Source organism: Pieris brassicae, chromosome 3 (genome assembly GCF_905147105.1).
Source record: "Pieris brassicae chromosome 3, ilPieBrab1.1, whole genome shotgun sequence".
Taxonomy (NCBI): Eukaryota; Metazoa; Arthropoda; class Insecta; order Lepidoptera; family Pieridae; genus Pieris; species Pieris brassicae.
The window spans coordinates 19,819,868-19,837,907 of NC_059667.1; the positions used below are offsets into that span (position 1 = coordinate 19,819,868).

The following is an 18,040-nucleotide window of genomic DNA, read 5'->3' on the forward strand; positions in this document are numbered from 1 at the left end:
AAAAAAACAGGTTACATAAGTAATTAGACAACGAGCAGCCTTATCGCTAACAAGCTTCCAAGCGTCTTTCTTAATGGAACTACAAAGAAAGGATACACATGCAGAGGGTAAAGTACAGAAGTAAGTAATAAATCTAAATAATTTATTCATAATCCACGGCTTCGATACATAAGGTAATTTACAATTTGTAATGGAAAATATAGCCAAGTTGCACCATACATATGTCGAACATTATGTGCTAACAAAGGAAATGTGCAAAGTGTATAAATGTGTGTATGTGTGTTTTTAGGTGGTTTAAAAAAAAACAATAGAGTCATGAACAGTATGACAATCTTTATAATTTATCTATTATTAGAACAGGTTTCAAAATTAATATTTTTTCGTAAATCTATTGCAGGCAATCTAAATATTTTTTAAATCAAAGTTAAAATATTATGTATGCATGAAAAACAGATTAAGTGTTCAATAATTAAATATAAATTGACTACACTAGTTTCAAAAAGTTATGTTTAAATGTAATAAAGCTCAACTAGAATAATATTCCATAGGATTTTCTACTGTTTTATACTTTTTAGGTTATTAAGTGAAGTGGATTTGCGTCACTGAATCAGAAACTAAAGCCATTCCGTAATCATTTTTAGCCAGCGAATGAAATATTTTAAGATTTTTTTACTAAAGCATAAATTGATATCAGCGCCCGCTGTTTTAAGTATATTTTTTACCTTGATTATTTTATGGTCCTCATAAAGCTTCCGGATACACTTGAACAGGAACACAAACGTCATTCCAGAGAGGATGAGAGAAAATATGATGAGAATCACCAAGATGTGTGTCTGCTTTATCGTTGACTCGGCTTCCATCTAAACATAATAAATTATTACTGACTACGAATTGGAAAGACAGATACGCTTTATTAGGTCAAATCAAATGTTATTAATTCATTTACGTAAAAAATTACGTTTGAAAAGGTTCATATGATAGCAATGATCAAACATTCAATTTCATTTCGCGTCCGTCATGTCCGTAAGTACTAAAGTCAGAATTTTTTTGTTATTTTCTACTGTATTTTTTCATTTTGTTGTCAAAATAAAAACAATCTCTAACAATCTAAATCTAAATCTAGAGTCTAACAATCGTTTTCTATACTTAAGTCAAGTATGTATAATGTATGTCATACGAAAAGTCTCTATAAACACCTGGGCGATGACAGATCTCCTGTACCAGACCCGATTAATGGCTTACGCCATATATAGCCAGATAGTATCATGACACAACGTATTCACTATATAACGTAAAGAAATGAGAAGAGGTTGATAAATCCAGATTAGTCTCGTTGATCACTTGAGATAAGGACCAAGTTACGAGTCGTAACGAATCGTCCCTCAAAGTGAGATCATAAAAATGATACTCTATACTTTATTTTATTACTATTCTTCGTTGGCACATTGGCGAAAATTACTTGTTCGATAAAAGTCTTTTGTCCATGAAAATGTTGCATACTCGTCCAAAGATGTTTAAGGACTGTTCCAGTCATTCTTAGATTCTCGTTAATAATTATATATTCTTAATATATGGGACATAACATTTTACCACTGATTTACTATTATTTAGTACAATATATAATTAAAAATATAAAAGCAAATATTAAAGGACATAATTTTGATGTACCTACAGCAAAGGTCCTACTGGTACCTACTGCTTGAAGTCTCGTTATAGAACAATAAGGTAGTCATCTATTTTTTTTTTGCTTAACAATATATGGAAATCATCACTGACTGATAGTTCTAACGCTATGAAGCGAAAATAGTATATAATAATACTAGCGTAAGTAATAGGAAAGTCAATAAAACTGCACCAATCCAATCACCATCTCCGTAACCCACGTCACGTAGGTACTGGATTATTCAATGGAATTGCGAAAACATTCTCTCAAACAAAAATACATTTCGGTTCAGAAAGTAAATGAAGAAACGCTTACATACTTCAGTAAGAAATCAGTTGCTAAAGCATATATATTTCAAGATCGCAACTTTGCAAGCAACAGTTTTTCATTTATTTTTTATTAAAGAACTGGGGGCAACCTGCATGAGACTCACCGGATAAAAAGTGATACAGCTGCCCATGGACACTGTCAATGCCTGAGGGTTGCCGGTCTTTTAAAAATTGGTTCACTCTTTTAAGGAGTTCAAATTGGTTCGGAAATACTTCAGAGGTACTGGTTCCACGTAGTGGTGCGCAGCAAAAACTGCCTTACAAAACGCTCAGTTGTCTTTTTCTCTTCTTTACAGTCCATTTAAGGAATCAAAAACGTGTCGTATATCTTTACCGGTCATAGCAAGGTTGAATTAGAAATCTTCACATACCTTGCAGTCGTCGTGTTCCTCGTCCGCTTTCAGTCGACAGTGCGCTACTTTGTCACATTTTAACAACTTGTCTATACATGTGTTATCTTCACAGTTGAACTCTGTGTCTGGATCGCATTTCTCTAAAAGCACACGTTATAATATATAAATGTAAAATGACATTGATAACGATGCAAATCCAAGGCCGCTCAGTCAATTGCGCTCTAAGAAGATTACTTGATGTGTACAGTGATTGGAAGTAAGATATGAATTCGGTCCTAATCTTAAGAGTTCCTTAGAAGTGCTTGAGAAGAGAACACATAGCACTAATAGTAAGAAATAGGTGATTTTTTTATATATAATATTTAATGAATTCATCGAATTTAATAATGTCTTTGCAGTTCGAGGTCTTATTTCTGGGTATTTTATTTGTGTTTATTGAAATATCTAACCTGCGGCGTCAACAGGCTCTAAAGCGTAGTCAATGAATGGAACATAGACAAAAATTTTGACACTTTCTACATCATTAACGCCACAAACTCTTAAAGTATCCAAAAGCCTTTCAAATCATTCAACCTTATCACTACGGTAGAATCCGATTACATTCTATAGAAAGCCTATGTTTACCAAGGTATTTATAATATTTAAAAAGCGAGTTTTTTATCAATCTAATAAAAATGCTAACAGATTACAAAATACTCCAGTAGCTTAAAATGCTCTTTCAAATAGCAAAATTCATTTCAGTAAACGTGAAAATGTCGCTTGGTATTTTAAATGTCAGTTTGTTCAGTTTTGATAAATACATAATGACTTTATTGGAATGTATAATCACTACATTTTCCTAGCGTAATTCTATGTTATCCTATACTATAAAATTGTTAATTTAAGGACCCCAACATTACAAATAACAGTGGCGCTGCAACCTTCTAGTAGCGGGCTTCAGATTCGTGATCACTTATTTTTCTTAATAAAAAGATAAATTTGCCACGAGCACAGACAACTTTGTTATAATCTGTAAGACAGTTAACCAGACCCCTATATGGAAAGATTCATTCTAATTCCTCCACTAATAAGCGATACTGTTTTTCGTCTCAGTTTTCTATTGATTTATAATCTTACCGTTCAAGATTTACACACACATTGTCGGTCAATAATAAGTATAATTTATGATTAATTTACTGCAAACAATAATTATTTTACAATTAAAGGGAGGTATTTGCCAATAAGGGAAACATACTTCTTTAAATCACATTATAGTATTCGCAAATAGGTCACTCTCGGTTAAGAGTCAAAAAGCTATTAAGTTGCGAGATAAAGCGGGAAATGAGAACTTGCTGACACTGGACTGTAAGAGTATTATTACCATCCTTAGTGGGGTCCAGACTTCTATACGCAGTGTATGTAGCTTGGAAGGATGACTTCTTGCCTGCCTTGGAGGTGAACAGGCGAACATACATAATATTGCCACGATCTCCTTTGCCCTTAGTCCCGTCGCCTTTAGTAGTCACCGGATTGGCTACTGAACCACAGTAGTGTGCGAGTCTGTAAAGTAGTTCTACTATAGGTACATATTACAAGACGCGAGTAAACACTGAATAAAGAGAAAAATTACGCCTGTAAAAACGAATTGTGTGTTTTGTTATCATATTGTTTCATTCTAAATTCGTAACGATTATGAAATCTGATGAAACTGCTGAAAAATATTGTAAATATTATTTTATTAAATTACTGTTATAAAAACTGGAAAGGTTTTTGCCAAATAAAATTTCGGATTCATGGTACATAACACCTAGGAAAGAAAATCAAACGTAAAAAAAATTTCTATCTTACTCCAAGTTACAGAACATAAAATATATTTAGAAATTAATTAATTTACTTCAATTAACATTACATTTGAAAAAAGATCTTTTTGTTTAGATTTTGCACTCTGAATTGATTATATGTAAAGTAATATTCCTAAATTCGATGAAAACTACACTGCAAAGACCAGCCATGGCTTTGTTCTATCGTAATAGCTCATCACAAAGGAAAATTATCGTCATTCAATAATAACGATATTATGTTGACACGAATCTATTGGACTACGAAAGGGGGTTCATATAAATGACTAAAGCATATGACAGACGTTGTTCTGCATGATATTTCGATTAGCGATAGCGACTAGGATATTAAACAAAGTATGAAATTACCAACAACAGCGCCATCTGCCGGGCTGATTTGTTAATCTTAACCACCTAAACGCAAATTATATATATATGTGTAAGCTTCTTCTATCTTTTAAGTTAGATCAAACTGCACACGGTGTGCAAATTTGATAGAAATCGGTTAACTAGTTTACGAGTCCATGGCGGGAAAACAATGTGACGCGTAATTTATGATATATTATTGTCTATTTACAAATTACAATTCATCAACAAGCACCACATAGTGTTATAAATTAAATACATAATTTCTAGTTTTAGCCTTTTTTCCATTTAAGGTATAAACATGTTTTAGATGGTTCGATATTATTTATTACGATAGTCTTGCTAAGCAACACATTTCTTAAACGTAAATTCACTTTATTGACTGTACCTCGATTCATATTCCAATATATATCCAAACACCTGAACCACATTGTCCTCGCATTCGTTGGGTTTAACTAATGAGTATTGGGTGAAGTTGAGGTATATCTGTCAAAGATCAAGTCGGTATTAGGAAAGTTCATAATAGTTACTCCTTGATAAATTATTAGTAAATTAGAATATTTTATATATTAAAACAAAACAATATTCAGACGAGCGAATTGTGATCATCTTTTTAATGTATTCATAACGCCCGGATTCTATGTCAATACAGCTTATACAAGTAAAGGTCTCCTAGCAATTTTTAATAGATAGGGCGCAAATGCGACGGATGCTCTTCTGGTGTTAGGTTATACCCATGGACACTCTCAAGCTAGACAGGTCGCGAGTGCTCTGCCGGCTTTTACTTAAATACTTCAGTGAGCAGCTGGTTCCACATAGTGGTGGTGTGCGGCAAACACTGTGGTATTTCGTATTCTGCCTAGACGTCGTAAAATTTAAAAATCTTGCATAAGTGGTTTCTCGCACAACTAACGATATAGGTATCTGTATAAATATTTTTTCAGATTACCGTGTAAAAGCTTTTACACATTGATAGAAAACAATTTTTAACAACGGGTTTTTGCAGAAATGCTAAAATAGAGGACACCCTGAGTAATTTCTGTAAAAATCATCTTCCCATCAACCCGTCATCTTTTAGTCGATACCAACTTCGGGGTAATAAATACAGATAACACAACTTTCTCTACTGCTGTGATACTTTTGACATTCAACACCTTTTGTCTTCAGTCACCGTGACCACGCACGCTGTAAAGCACGCGAAACGTCGGAAAAATTTAAAATTATGAAAATAATAATAAGTTTAAAATAATACAAATAGCTTAAATCCGGTTAAAAAATTGTTTTCTTTCAATAAAGTATCTAGTAGCGCCTATTTATACTATATCTGTCCAAACGACATTTAACTTTTTTACATTTTCTTTGACTTTTTGCTTTGTTCCTGTATTGTATGTCCGTTTTCATTTATATTATACAGAAATAATCCTACCTTGGTATTCTCCGGAGTTTTTATGGTCCACAGAACATCAAGGTTTTGATTAGAACTGCTCGCTTTGCACTTGTCGCTGATTTTCTGCGTGTCTATGGTACCGAACCTCGCTGTTTCTACCATATTACATTCCTCTGGTATACTGACTGTAAATAATATTAATAATACATAATCTTAATTAAACTTTTTATATGAAAAAAATGTCAATAAATAATAACTATGTAATTCAAAAATTGGTCAAATTGAATTTTATTATCATTATTATATAGTTAGGAATGAAATATAAAAATCGTTTCAAACAATAATTTCAAACCTATAGAACCTTTATTGTTATTTTCGATTCTTTAGTAAATTCAATAGAAACATTCATAATTTCAGATTTTTTGTAAATTTAATGCGTTTTTAATCATTTATGTTATGTCTGGATTAGTTTCATTACTTTTTTTATTATTTAATATAAATCTTATTAACGCTGGCTGGCATACAAACCGTGTCGGATTAAAAAAAACAAAAAAGAAATTTCTAGAACCCGCCAAAACGCTTCTTTAGACAAGATGGCGTCGCACCGGCCCCTAATGGACCATAAACTCATAAAAAAAGAGATTTCTGTTAATTATCATTTGTAAATTACACAAATATATATACGTATATATTTGTGTAATTAGTATACGTTCAAAACACAGTCTTCAACGAACTTATTGGGATTTAATAGGCGAATACGTGTGTGTAATTAAACTGTTACTAACATTTATTTATTTATTTACACATTGTTATACTAGAATATTAAAAAAAAATAACATGATCAAAAGGAGGGCAACTGGCGGCCTTATCGCTTACGAGCGATCTCTTCCAGGCAACCACTGCGAGTAAAGAAAAAATTAAAATGTATTAAATTACATAAGAGGCAAGTAGTGCAAAAATACATGTTAGACAGTTATTAAAACAAAAACTAAACAGGAATAACAAAAAAAAAGAACAAACTAAACTAAAAAGATGAAACATTAAAAATAGAAAGTACAAAGACACATAAATACATATGACATTACAATATAGCCTGATAGACTGATGTCCAGGTTCAAACTTAATCAAGAATGTTTATCGGACTTAGGGCAAGACGCCTTCTCACGCGTTTGTCTAATCCACTTCGTTAATGACACACAGAAATCTCACTTAGGCTTACCCTTTGAGGACTTTATTTGAAGGCTTTTATTTAAATATACGTACCACTAGTACTTAATTCGATAAAATTGATTGCTATTCTAAACCCTTCGTACTCTATTGTGTCATCGGAGTGAAATTTTAGCCACGCATTTGGTCCTGTCGTACGTATTTGTCGCGGGAATGCCTCCCCACACACCTTATCTATTAGCTTGGAATAGCCTCTCGGACCGTCACGAATCTGAAAAAAAAAAAATAACTAACGACAACTTTCCATAATATATTTTTATATTCCTATTTTATACGGTCCTTGGACACGTCCAGATACGTGGCAAACGGACTTAAGCCTCACCTGATGTTAAGTGATACCAACATTGACACTTTCTATGCTAGGGAGCTCGCGTGTGTGTTGCCGGCAAAATAGTTTTATAAGCCTACAAAGATTAATTCAAAAATATCTATCCGCCTTTTTAAATATATTTCTGAGTTGACTAAACTTTACGAGAACTTGAATTATAAGAAATGTATCGCAATAAAATATCTAGTAGCAAATATAGGAATAAAATTTTAGTAAATGGATGCTAAGTAAACGTCAAATTATCGGAAACGTCCTAGAAACCGTTTATTTAGCAAACAAATAGAAGTCATATCCTTATATAAACAGTTTCCAAGCGAATAGGTTTATGTTAAACAAATATTAACCACGGCGTCTTGACTTTGAGTTCCTGTACTGGGATGAGCACGGTTCTGTGCTGTGATCACTCTATTCAAATGTTGCTTTGCTGGAAATCGAGCCTAGTTAATTAAAGTTACAGCAGCTATGCCATTTGAAGCAAACCATGGAGCGGACACCGTAATGTCTAATAAAAATAATCAAATATGAATACTTACTTCTAAATAGTCGTAAGTGCACTGTGGATGATATTCTATATGAAACATATCAACAAACGTCAATTCAACTACTTTTCCTTCATCGCCTGTAACAAATATTCTTAGTTAAAAACTATAAAGGTCTAAGTCTAATTATTTATTTACAAATTTATAAAAAAAAACAATCCTGTCCTAACAGGTCACCCTAAATTGACAAGAATGCACAACAAATGAATAAAGTCTACTCACGAAACAAGAAATCAAATCGGAAAAAAGAATACAAAAAATTAACTAACTATTGTAGAGACTAACATATAATTGAATTTCTGTTAGTTCGATCAACAGACAATAAAAGGTCCGATATCCTATATAAAGTCAATTAATATTATACGAAATATAATATATCTTTTCGATTGAACTCATCACTGTCCAGGTTTTGTCAACATACGTTTCATCAAATTATTCTTCTAAAGTATTTCATAAATATACTAATGTTAGGAAAGATTTGTATTTTTGTGTTTGTAAGGAACAAACCGACTTACCGACTTCAAAGCTTTCATAACAAATAATGTTACATTATCTGAGTCAGTCAGCCTTCTTTAGCTTTTCACGGTAGTTATATTTATTTCGTATTCATACACCTACCATAAATTATATAAAACAAAAGCTATTATGCTAAACATGTAGCCAAAGAAAAAATATACACAAAAACGTTCAAATATTTACAACACGAAAAATTAAAAAAAACAAGGGCGTGTATGTGGCGTGTGCTGCTGATGCAGGTGATTTAGCGCTTTGGACATTCTTAATACTCCTTTTAGAATAATACTCCATAGAGCCATAACCTGGGACAGGCCAATACAAAACAATATTTCAACTGTAAATAATAGATAGTCTCTAAATCCCATTGAAACAATATGATCGATCATATATATTGAATAATGTAACAACTTTTAATATTTCTTGAAATTCTTTTACGATTTGCCATTTCCGACATGGATTTAACAAAATATAATATTTAGTTAAATTGTAATTCAATTGTATTGGTACAAAACTTCACTGCACCTTTATAGAATTATAATAAATGCGTATATTTTTTATTTATTAACACTTCGTTTCAAGTATACAGAATGACAGTTTAATGAAAATAATAAAATAAAATTGTGCGCAACTGGCGGCCTTGTCACTTTCTAGCTATCTCTTTCAAACAGCCACTACTTTATATTTTATGTTATAACAATAATAAAAAAATTGTTGGTTGTTACATATCCATTGCATTCCCTTTGCTCCGCATAAGCAGTATAACAACATCATTATAAAATGAAACGGATAAAAAATCGGATACCTCACATCGGACCGGTCAAATTCTCAACTACTAATAAGTCTCTAATATAGATTATTTATCGTGCACCTTATATCGGACCGATTAATTAGTCATATTTAGTTAAGTCTCAATTATTACAGTATTTTTTTTTTGTTTAACCGCTGGCTTTCACTTAATTCGGTTCTTTCATTGATTTACAAAACAAAGAACAATTACAAACAATTGAAAAAAATATATATTGGTGTTTCCTTCAGCAACTAGTTTGGTGGTCTTCAGAATTTCATTTAATATTTATTTATTTGTATATAATTAAAGATATTTTATTGGAGTACATGTTTTCTTAGTATTTATTCCCAACAACAACGTGTATACGTCACAATAGTTCAGCCGTATTTATTCAAATGACATAGTGGAGCCAAATTTTCGTGTAGTTCAGTCAAGTTTAACGACCCGAGTACGCGCATACTAGACAATGTAGCAATTTAAATTAATTTAAACTGTTCATTTTAATTATTATAATTTAGCAGGCGTGGATTTTGTTAACTTTGAGCTTTGCTACGTATGGCTTTCATTCAGAGTTATTAAGTCGTAAAGAAATAACACATAGTTGTTTAATTAAGCTATTCAAAGTTTATTTTTGTATGATTATAGCTTAAATAATATGTAGAAACCGACCGATTTATATAGGAATCGTACATATTCCGTAGCAACCTCAACCCTTTATGATATTTTGGTTATAGAACCGGGGAAAAATATTTTGTTCGAAAAATGCTTGTTGTGAAGTTCATATCAACCTTGCAAGTACCATCAAACCAAATTCAGGTTCCACTTGGTTCATCGATTTATGACGTTATTGAGAATGTCATGGGAAAAGGGCGTCTCAACACGGCAGTGTAATTCTGTGAATCAGGCTTACTCGTTATTTTGGTACATTTGTGTTTAGGGATAGACATTCTAAGTCCAACACAAATAGACTAAAATGTTATTTTGTTTCATAGTTATTATTTCTTGGTAAATATTTGTATTATATGAAATTAAATATTTATTATAAATACACAGACGTCAGAAAATTCATAATAATATGTATCACAACTAAAATTTATTGTTTGTTATTGTATACTAAAAAAAGGTTTTTAGTCTTCATTTAATTTATTCATTTACTGTCTACATAATATATATGACGAATGAAACTCAGATGTGTGATATACGTATTTATAGAAACAACAATTAGAGTGTGTTATTTTACTTGAAAACAATTACTTAAATCTTAATCCTTTAAAATCGAAAATTCCAAAACTTTGATTGAAAATTAAAAATAAAACGACAAAACTTCACAGACTAACAAACAAATTAAATGAAAAGTCTGATAGTTAATACATAATCTAAATATTCTTATCTAAGAAATATAATTCCCTTACATATATTTAATATCATCGTCCCACCAGGGATTTTAGATGTATTTAAAAAATTATGATTAAAAGTGGTATCCTGAGCAAAAAATTTTAATATACTTACCACTTATAACAGTGACACAATCCAAATTGCTGTAATAATAATTATTTTTACTATCATCACCATAGGGATGCGAAATATATTTTTGATCTTTATTATTATTAGTAAACATAAAATATTCGCATTTCGGGTCTGGATCTTCTTCTCTCTTAACTCTTCGTTTGGGTAAATAAATTTCGAACCCGTTACTTCGTTTCAAATTTGCACTTTCTACTTTTTCACTACTATTAAAATTTATATAGTTTTTAATATTTACATTATCACTCTCATTTGTGATTTTATTATGGGCTACGTCACTCCTTGTATTTACATTATATTTAACATTATTATTTCTTAATTTTAATTTTTCTATATGTATATTAAAATTTGTTTCTAAAATGTTATCAGTATAAATTTCATCATATATGTTTGGTTTGGTCCTTTCCACCTTCATTGTGTTACTGATTATGTGATTGTTATCATAATCAGCTACTGTAGAAGTAAGTTTGATACTCGAGCAAGCTGAAACAAAAACATACTGTTAGAGAAAATTGTTTTATATTACTAATTCGAGAAACGAAATATTAGAAATATTAAAAATTAATTAATTACATATATTTCCAATTAGATAATCTTAAAAACTCTTTGGTAACCGAAGGTAGTGTATTGCATTCATGCGACATATGTTTTTGTGAATTGGCGCCTTTGTGAATCTATAACTCTTGTTACACGTGAAAATGTACCTAACGCGAGAAAATTTTCGGTCAGTGATTAATTATGACTTTCGTTGTCGGCTTACTCAACAACAAAGCTACGATAGGCTGCGATTAGAAGTTAAATGAATTCTCAATGAAGCCCCATCTCGAGCCACTATTTACAATGGGTTTAACGAGTTGAAGCGTAGATGTAGCAATCTCAATGATGGTCCGCGTGAGGGACGTCCTACAACAGCGACTACTGAAGATAACATCAGTGCTGTGCGACGCATGATAGAGGAAGATAAGAGAGTGGCCTATCAGCAGATACGGGCAAGCCTAGCCATTGGTATGAGTTAAGTTCAAAATATATTACACGAATATTTAGGCGTCAGGAAGCTTTGTACCACATGGATTCCCCATTCTTTAACCGACGACCAGAAACACCTTCGCATGGACTGGTGTATATTTGACTATGGCAGGTGTCGAGATAATGAGTCATCCGCCATAAAGTCCTGAACTGTGACATTCGTTTATACCCAAGAACTAAAGGTAAAAATTTAAGGTATTAGCTTTACGGGCCCTGAAGATGCAGTGAAAGCGTACGAAAATGCCATAGAAGAGACCCCTAAGGAAGAATGGGACCACTGATTTTCTCAGTGGTGCCATCGAATGCGACGATGTGTAGAGATAACTTCGAAAAACAATAAAATATTGGCCATTATCTACATTAAGCAGTTTTTCATTCTGTAAACATTTTCAGTGTTACCTAGCTACTACGACATCGAAGCCTGCCCAGTTTCCAAATATACAACTTTAATGTATTACTAGATTATAATAAACTAAGCCTAGAATGTGCAAACATTCTACAACTACAACGAGTTAATTTAGTAATATATTCTAAGTCCCTATGGTGTAATGTATACAGCTTATTACTGCCGATCCGACACCCATTTTCATAATGAATTTTTAGTGTTATAAGACCAAGTCTACTTTTGCATAAAAATTACAAACGCTAGTTGTCTGACGGTGTTGAATAAATTAGAGAAACCTCGGGCTTCGCCTCGGGGGATGTGTTTTAGACGGCCTTACTAGTGATGTTATTAATCATCGATGATTCATTCATTCTAACAGTTAAAAAAATATACAGGGAAAGGATTTGCAGTAGGGTATGGAAAACTGCAATAAAAACTTTCCAGCGATACAAGGTCTTAATTGTCGTGATTAGTTTTGATTAACAACCCACATTTGTCGGACCTGAAGTTAAATAAAACTCGCTAAAATTAATAAATTACGGTCTTAAAACATTTGGATTAACAAGGACAGTACACTGAGAAATGAATTGTTGCTGAGTTTAAAGTAAAAATATGTAAGTAATCATATTGACGTTTGTCATTCAAATATTTATATAACTAGCTCACCCCGCCATATTCGTTCCTCCTTAACGTGATTTTAATTAGCCTACTTTTTTACTAACATGGAACATTTTCCTTTGCTACCCCAGAGACTGTTCGGTTTTTCGGAATCTTAGGTTAGGGTTTTCTGTGAATATTTCTTAAACCTCAGAGTTCAAGTCATAAGTTTTTAATTAAAAAATAAAATATAGGGGTTGATAGTAATGGGTAATTGATGTTGGATGTATTTTTATATCCTGTATCACAAAAACATAAGAATAAAATGTTGAGGACATCCCTTATCGCTTAGGGGTTTGAACTATACATAGTAGCTGATACTCAGACGTACTGAATATGCATAAAAATTTAATAGAAACGGTCAAGCCGTTTGGGAGGAGTATGTGAACGAACATTGTGACACGAGAATTTTATATATATAGAGATTTAATCCACTATTCATAATTAAAAATGTAATATTTTTTTAAAATATAACTTTACAAAAGTTTATTTAACTTTTAAAGATTTATCGATAGTCAAGAAAGTAAGGCATCACTACCACAGCGGCTTTTCACCTCGCGCGCACAAGTTCAGCCGTTAGCCTCAACTCTGAATGCTTTTTGTGGCACTTCAAACGGACGGAACTATATTCGATGTACATATTAACGTACGTTTTAATTTTAAACGAATGTTTTAAACCGTAGAATAATCCAGCCTAGCCTATTAACGGGAAATGAATTCGATTCTTGTTCATGCGAAAATTTATAATGTATAATACTTGTATTTTATTAAAAAAAATCCAAATATATTTACGTTGATATGACTACTGCTTGATTACCACTGTTAGTGGTAGATTTTAAAAATAACTTTGAAGATAACAGACCGCTTATTATATGTTATGTTCTTTTGTCTTGTGTGTAAGTACAGTACACTAATATATGTCAAAACTATTTTGCACTTAATATGTATTTATATGTTGTAAGCAGATTTGGGACTTCGAGTGTTAATAATTAATTGTATGTAAACGTGGTTTCTGTACCATATTCTGTGTGTACAAATTCTTAATTCTAAATTATTGTAGTCTTCAACAGGTGTATTGAGAGAGCAAAAATGAGTCGTAATTCCTACTAGTCATGATTTAGTACCAGTAGTACTTTTAGGTTGTTAACGGTTATTAAAATTTGGATTTTTTTTTATTGTGCATTGCAAAACTTTAACATAAAGTTGTTACGTGTTATAAGTGAAATATTGGGAAATAATGCAATCGTCTAATTATATATTATTTAGCGTAACTAACAGTAATTAAAAGGATCCATTCTCCTAAAAATGTACAGATATAGTTCTAGATAGGAAGTATAAAGTTATTAACATAAATCATTGAAATACTATTCTAAATCGTCTATATAAACCGTTAACATAATATCTAGGAATGTAAAATCCATCCAGAGACAATATATTGTAAATAATGTATGATCTCGTAATTTCAAACGTATCTAGTTTCGACGAAACCGTGTGGTCGTATTAAATCCTGATCTTTGAGTGTACAAAGGCCGACCAATATCTTCACGACAAATAAAAAAGTGAAAAGCAAAATCGGAAAGGCTTTAGTGGAAATTGCGTTTCCACAAACAGCATGGCCGATTGATTTAACAAGGTCTGGTCTTGGCTTTTTGATCAAATTGTAGGGAAATTAAAGGCTTTTATAAGGCTTTTTAACTATGTAATTTTATTATTTACTTATAAACCTTCTAAAAGACACTTCGTTTGATGACGTCATGCCAGATAATATCAAAACCAAATTATCTGACATCGTCGTTTGTTTCAATGGGCAAAATCAGAAGTTTAGTCTTAAAACAATAAAAGATTTCATGATGATTTTACGAATGCTGGCTGGCAGCTTAGCGAGAAATACTAGTTTTTTCATTTCCTTAGGGAATGTTCTGGACACTCTTCAAGACTGTTGTACAAAATAATAATAAAATTAAGAATTATTTCTAAAATTATGTACTTTGAAACTAAAAAAACAATGTCACAAAAACGAATGAAACAATAAAAATACTGCCAAGGAATCTTCATATTGATTTAATATCGCGCATATTAAGATACAGCTTCAAGCTAAATTGATATTATCCTGGAACTATATTAATTCTATGCATTTAATATCAATCTTGGCGATAATCCAAGGGTGCAGCTGGGGTATTAATAAAAAAATATGTCGTTATACTTTTAATAAATGTACGTTACTAACTAGGTAATCCATTAATTGTCAATTAAATTGTCATATTTTAATAAATTTATGTTATATTATATTTTAAGTTATATTATCAGGGTAAGTGTATTGTTGGCCTAGTGGCTTCAGCGTGCGACTCTCATCCCTGAGGTCGTAGGTTCGATCCCCGGCTGTGCACTTGCATTTTCTTTCTAGGTGCGCATTTAACATTAGCTCGAACGGTGAAGGAAAACATCGTGAGGAAACCGGCTTGCCTTAGACCCAAAAAAAGTCGACGGTGTGTGTCAGGCACAGAAGGCTGATCACCTACTTGCCTATTCAATTCACAAACGATCATAAAACAGATACAGAAATCTGAGGCCCAGACTTAAAAGGTTGTAGCGCCATTGATTATTATTATTAAGTATTTCAACATTATAGGCAAATACAAGGCCCGTACGTTGGCTAGGGAGGGGTACTACATAACGAGGCGGTTAAGCAAGTTCACCTGAGACAGCCTAGTGGTTGGAGACCAGTAGGTCAGCCTAGATATCGCTGGATCGCTGCAGCTGAAAGCTAGCAATTGGCACAGGCCAGGCAGCACTGGAAGATTCACCAGAACTCATGTTGAAGACCAAGACGCTTTTTGGGTCGCAGAGTCAGTGGAGTGTAAATTTTAATAGCTCAGATGTACTGAGTTGTTAGAATTGTCGTTGTTTAAGCTGTGTCGAATAATTTAACTGTTGTGTTGATAAAAATCCTAGGACTTTTTCATGTTATGTTTTTACAGAACAGGGCAAACATGGCTTATCTCATTTTAAGTGTAACCGCCGCCCATGGACACTCAATGCCACGGGCTCACGAGAGCATTGCCGTTGCTTTTATGAATTGGTACGGTCTTTTTGGAAATACTTATATAATGCCACATAGTGGTGGTCAAGGTTATACGGGTGAAATTTCGCGAAACTGACTGTAGTTCGATATGTCAACTCCCAGTACCTGTTTTGCTAATTGTCTTTTATTCTTGCGGTTCTCGAATATAAATAACGCCAACATAGCTATGTTATGTTAGTGTTATCTTTTTTAAATGCTAGGTTATATGTGGAAAGCGAAATGCAATATCCTTAAGATGAGATTAAGAGACTGGACGAGCTATGACTTCCCTATCTAAAATACAATACGTTTTTGGCGTACGGGAGCCACTTAGCACTTAGTCCTCTTATCCTCACTACTAAGTATTACCTTTTAATAATAAGTTTATTTTTGGTAAAACTGTTACAAAAGTTACACACTTTTTAAATTGCCTAAGTTTTAATTAGCTTACGTAAGTAAGACAAGAAATTGATTTATAAATCCTATAAAGCTGAAACATGGATTGAATACTCACCAAGTGCTAGAAGCAGCACCGTATGCGCCGGCGATGTCATTGACTTGCCGGCTGCTAGGGCCGTCCGCCTGCATTCGTGCCACCCACCTCACCATCCACATTCACTGAACACTTTATCACTTTTTCTCACCGTCAACTACTCACATTCGTAAAATTTTCATCATTTATCGAACACTTTTTTAGACACTTGGTATCACTATGTATTTTTGATATCACTTTTAATGCTTGGAAACTGTTTTCGCTGGCTTTTTGATCTGAAAAAAGAGAAAATCTTTTATGAGAAAATAGTTCTAAAACTAAGACTTAGAGAGGCAAGAATTATTTAAGGGCGCTATTACGCTTCAATAATTTTGTTTGACATCATTTAAGCATTTTCGGAAAACTCGGAAATGTAAAACGAAAACTTTCCTCCATTCTCTGAAAGAAAAACACAGTCATTATCCATTGCGTTTTTATTGTGTCACAAAAGGCATATCTTCAAAGTAAACGTGCGATGAACATAATTATTTTTCTTTGTGAAGGGGCGACGACCTTACGTGGGGAACTGCAAACCACTTTGAATTAGGGTTGCCAGTTCCTGTACATTTTCAATGTTGATATGCAATTTTTCAGCTTACGGAGAAATATTACGAGCTATTTCTTCGTATCTAAACCTACGTGTTTTATACACTATTATTTATTTAATATCTATCAATTTAAATGGGACGTAATGAATACAAGTTAATGCAATGTCGCATGAACATACAGATGGCGCCAAACCCGACCAGCAGGCCATACAATAAGTACAAGTATGTCATAGACTACAGAAACCGCCTAACACAAAATAATAAAGCCACCTCTTGGTGAAACCGACTTACATTTCAAGTATTGCAATAATTTAAAAACATTATTTCTTTAAGCGGTAATGTTATATTTTTTGAATTTACATAGTCTATCATCATCTAAACAGTTCTATGTAACATGATTATAGAACTGTTTAGATGTTTATACATCTTATATATTACGAGATTATTATTTATTAAGCGTTGATAACCCTTACTTAACAAAGTGTAGATAAACGCATAATATTTCTTTCAGTATTCAGTTTAAAACTCAAACATTTTATGTTAATTAAGACACTTGAGATTATTGCTGTTTAATAATTAAATGTTAAAATTTCTAGTTATAATGAACAAACTCAATGGAATGTTAATTTTCATTAAACTAATTGTAATAATATTCTTGGTAATATTAAACACAGAGTTAAGACAGATATTATTTAAAATCTGTTCTGTGGACATTGAAAGTTTCCCATTTTTTCATCTGATATGGGTACTCTGTATGAGATTTAGGTATTGTGTTGACAAAATAAAATTCATCTAACCAGTCCCAAAATTTATATATTTTATCAAGTGCCTAACGCTGTTGTTGGCCTTCTCCTAGTCGATTAAAATACGGTCGGCTTAAATTCATATATTTCAGATTTATTATACAAGTATATTTTGTATTGCCTATGCCCCTGTATAATAAATTAACTTATAAAACATAAATGCTTAATTATTAAGCAAAATATTCTAATAAA

At 32.3% G+C, this 18,040-nt stretch overlaps 1 protein-coding gene across 1 annotated transcript in view; it reads right to left on the reverse strand.

Moving 5' to 3' along the window:
* Positions 1-18,040, reverse strand: part of LOC123707664 — a 114,493-nt gene that overhangs the window by 11,921 nt on the left and 84,532 nt on the right. Inside the window, exons 3-11 of the mRNA XM_045657925.1 lie at positions 16,480-16,733; positions 10,822-11,319; positions 8,004-8,089; positions 7,179-7,353; positions 5,955-6,100; positions 4,917-5,014; positions 3,706-3,884; positions 2,364-2,485; positions 723-860 (exon numbers count right to left, since the gene is read on the reverse strand). Coding sequence (XP_045513881.1) covers positions 723-860; positions 2,364-2,485; positions 3,706-3,884; positions 4,917-5,014; positions 5,955-6,100; positions 7,179-7,353; positions 8,004-8,089; positions 10,822-11,319; positions 16,480-16,519 — 1,482 coding nt within the window. The 5' untranslated portion in view covers positions 16,520-16,733. The remainder of the gene's footprint in view (positions 1-722; positions 861-2,363; positions 2,486-3,705; positions 3,885-4,916; positions 5,015-5,954; positions 6,101-7,178; positions 7,354-8,003; positions 8,090-10,821; positions 11,320-16,479; positions 16,734-18,040) is intronic.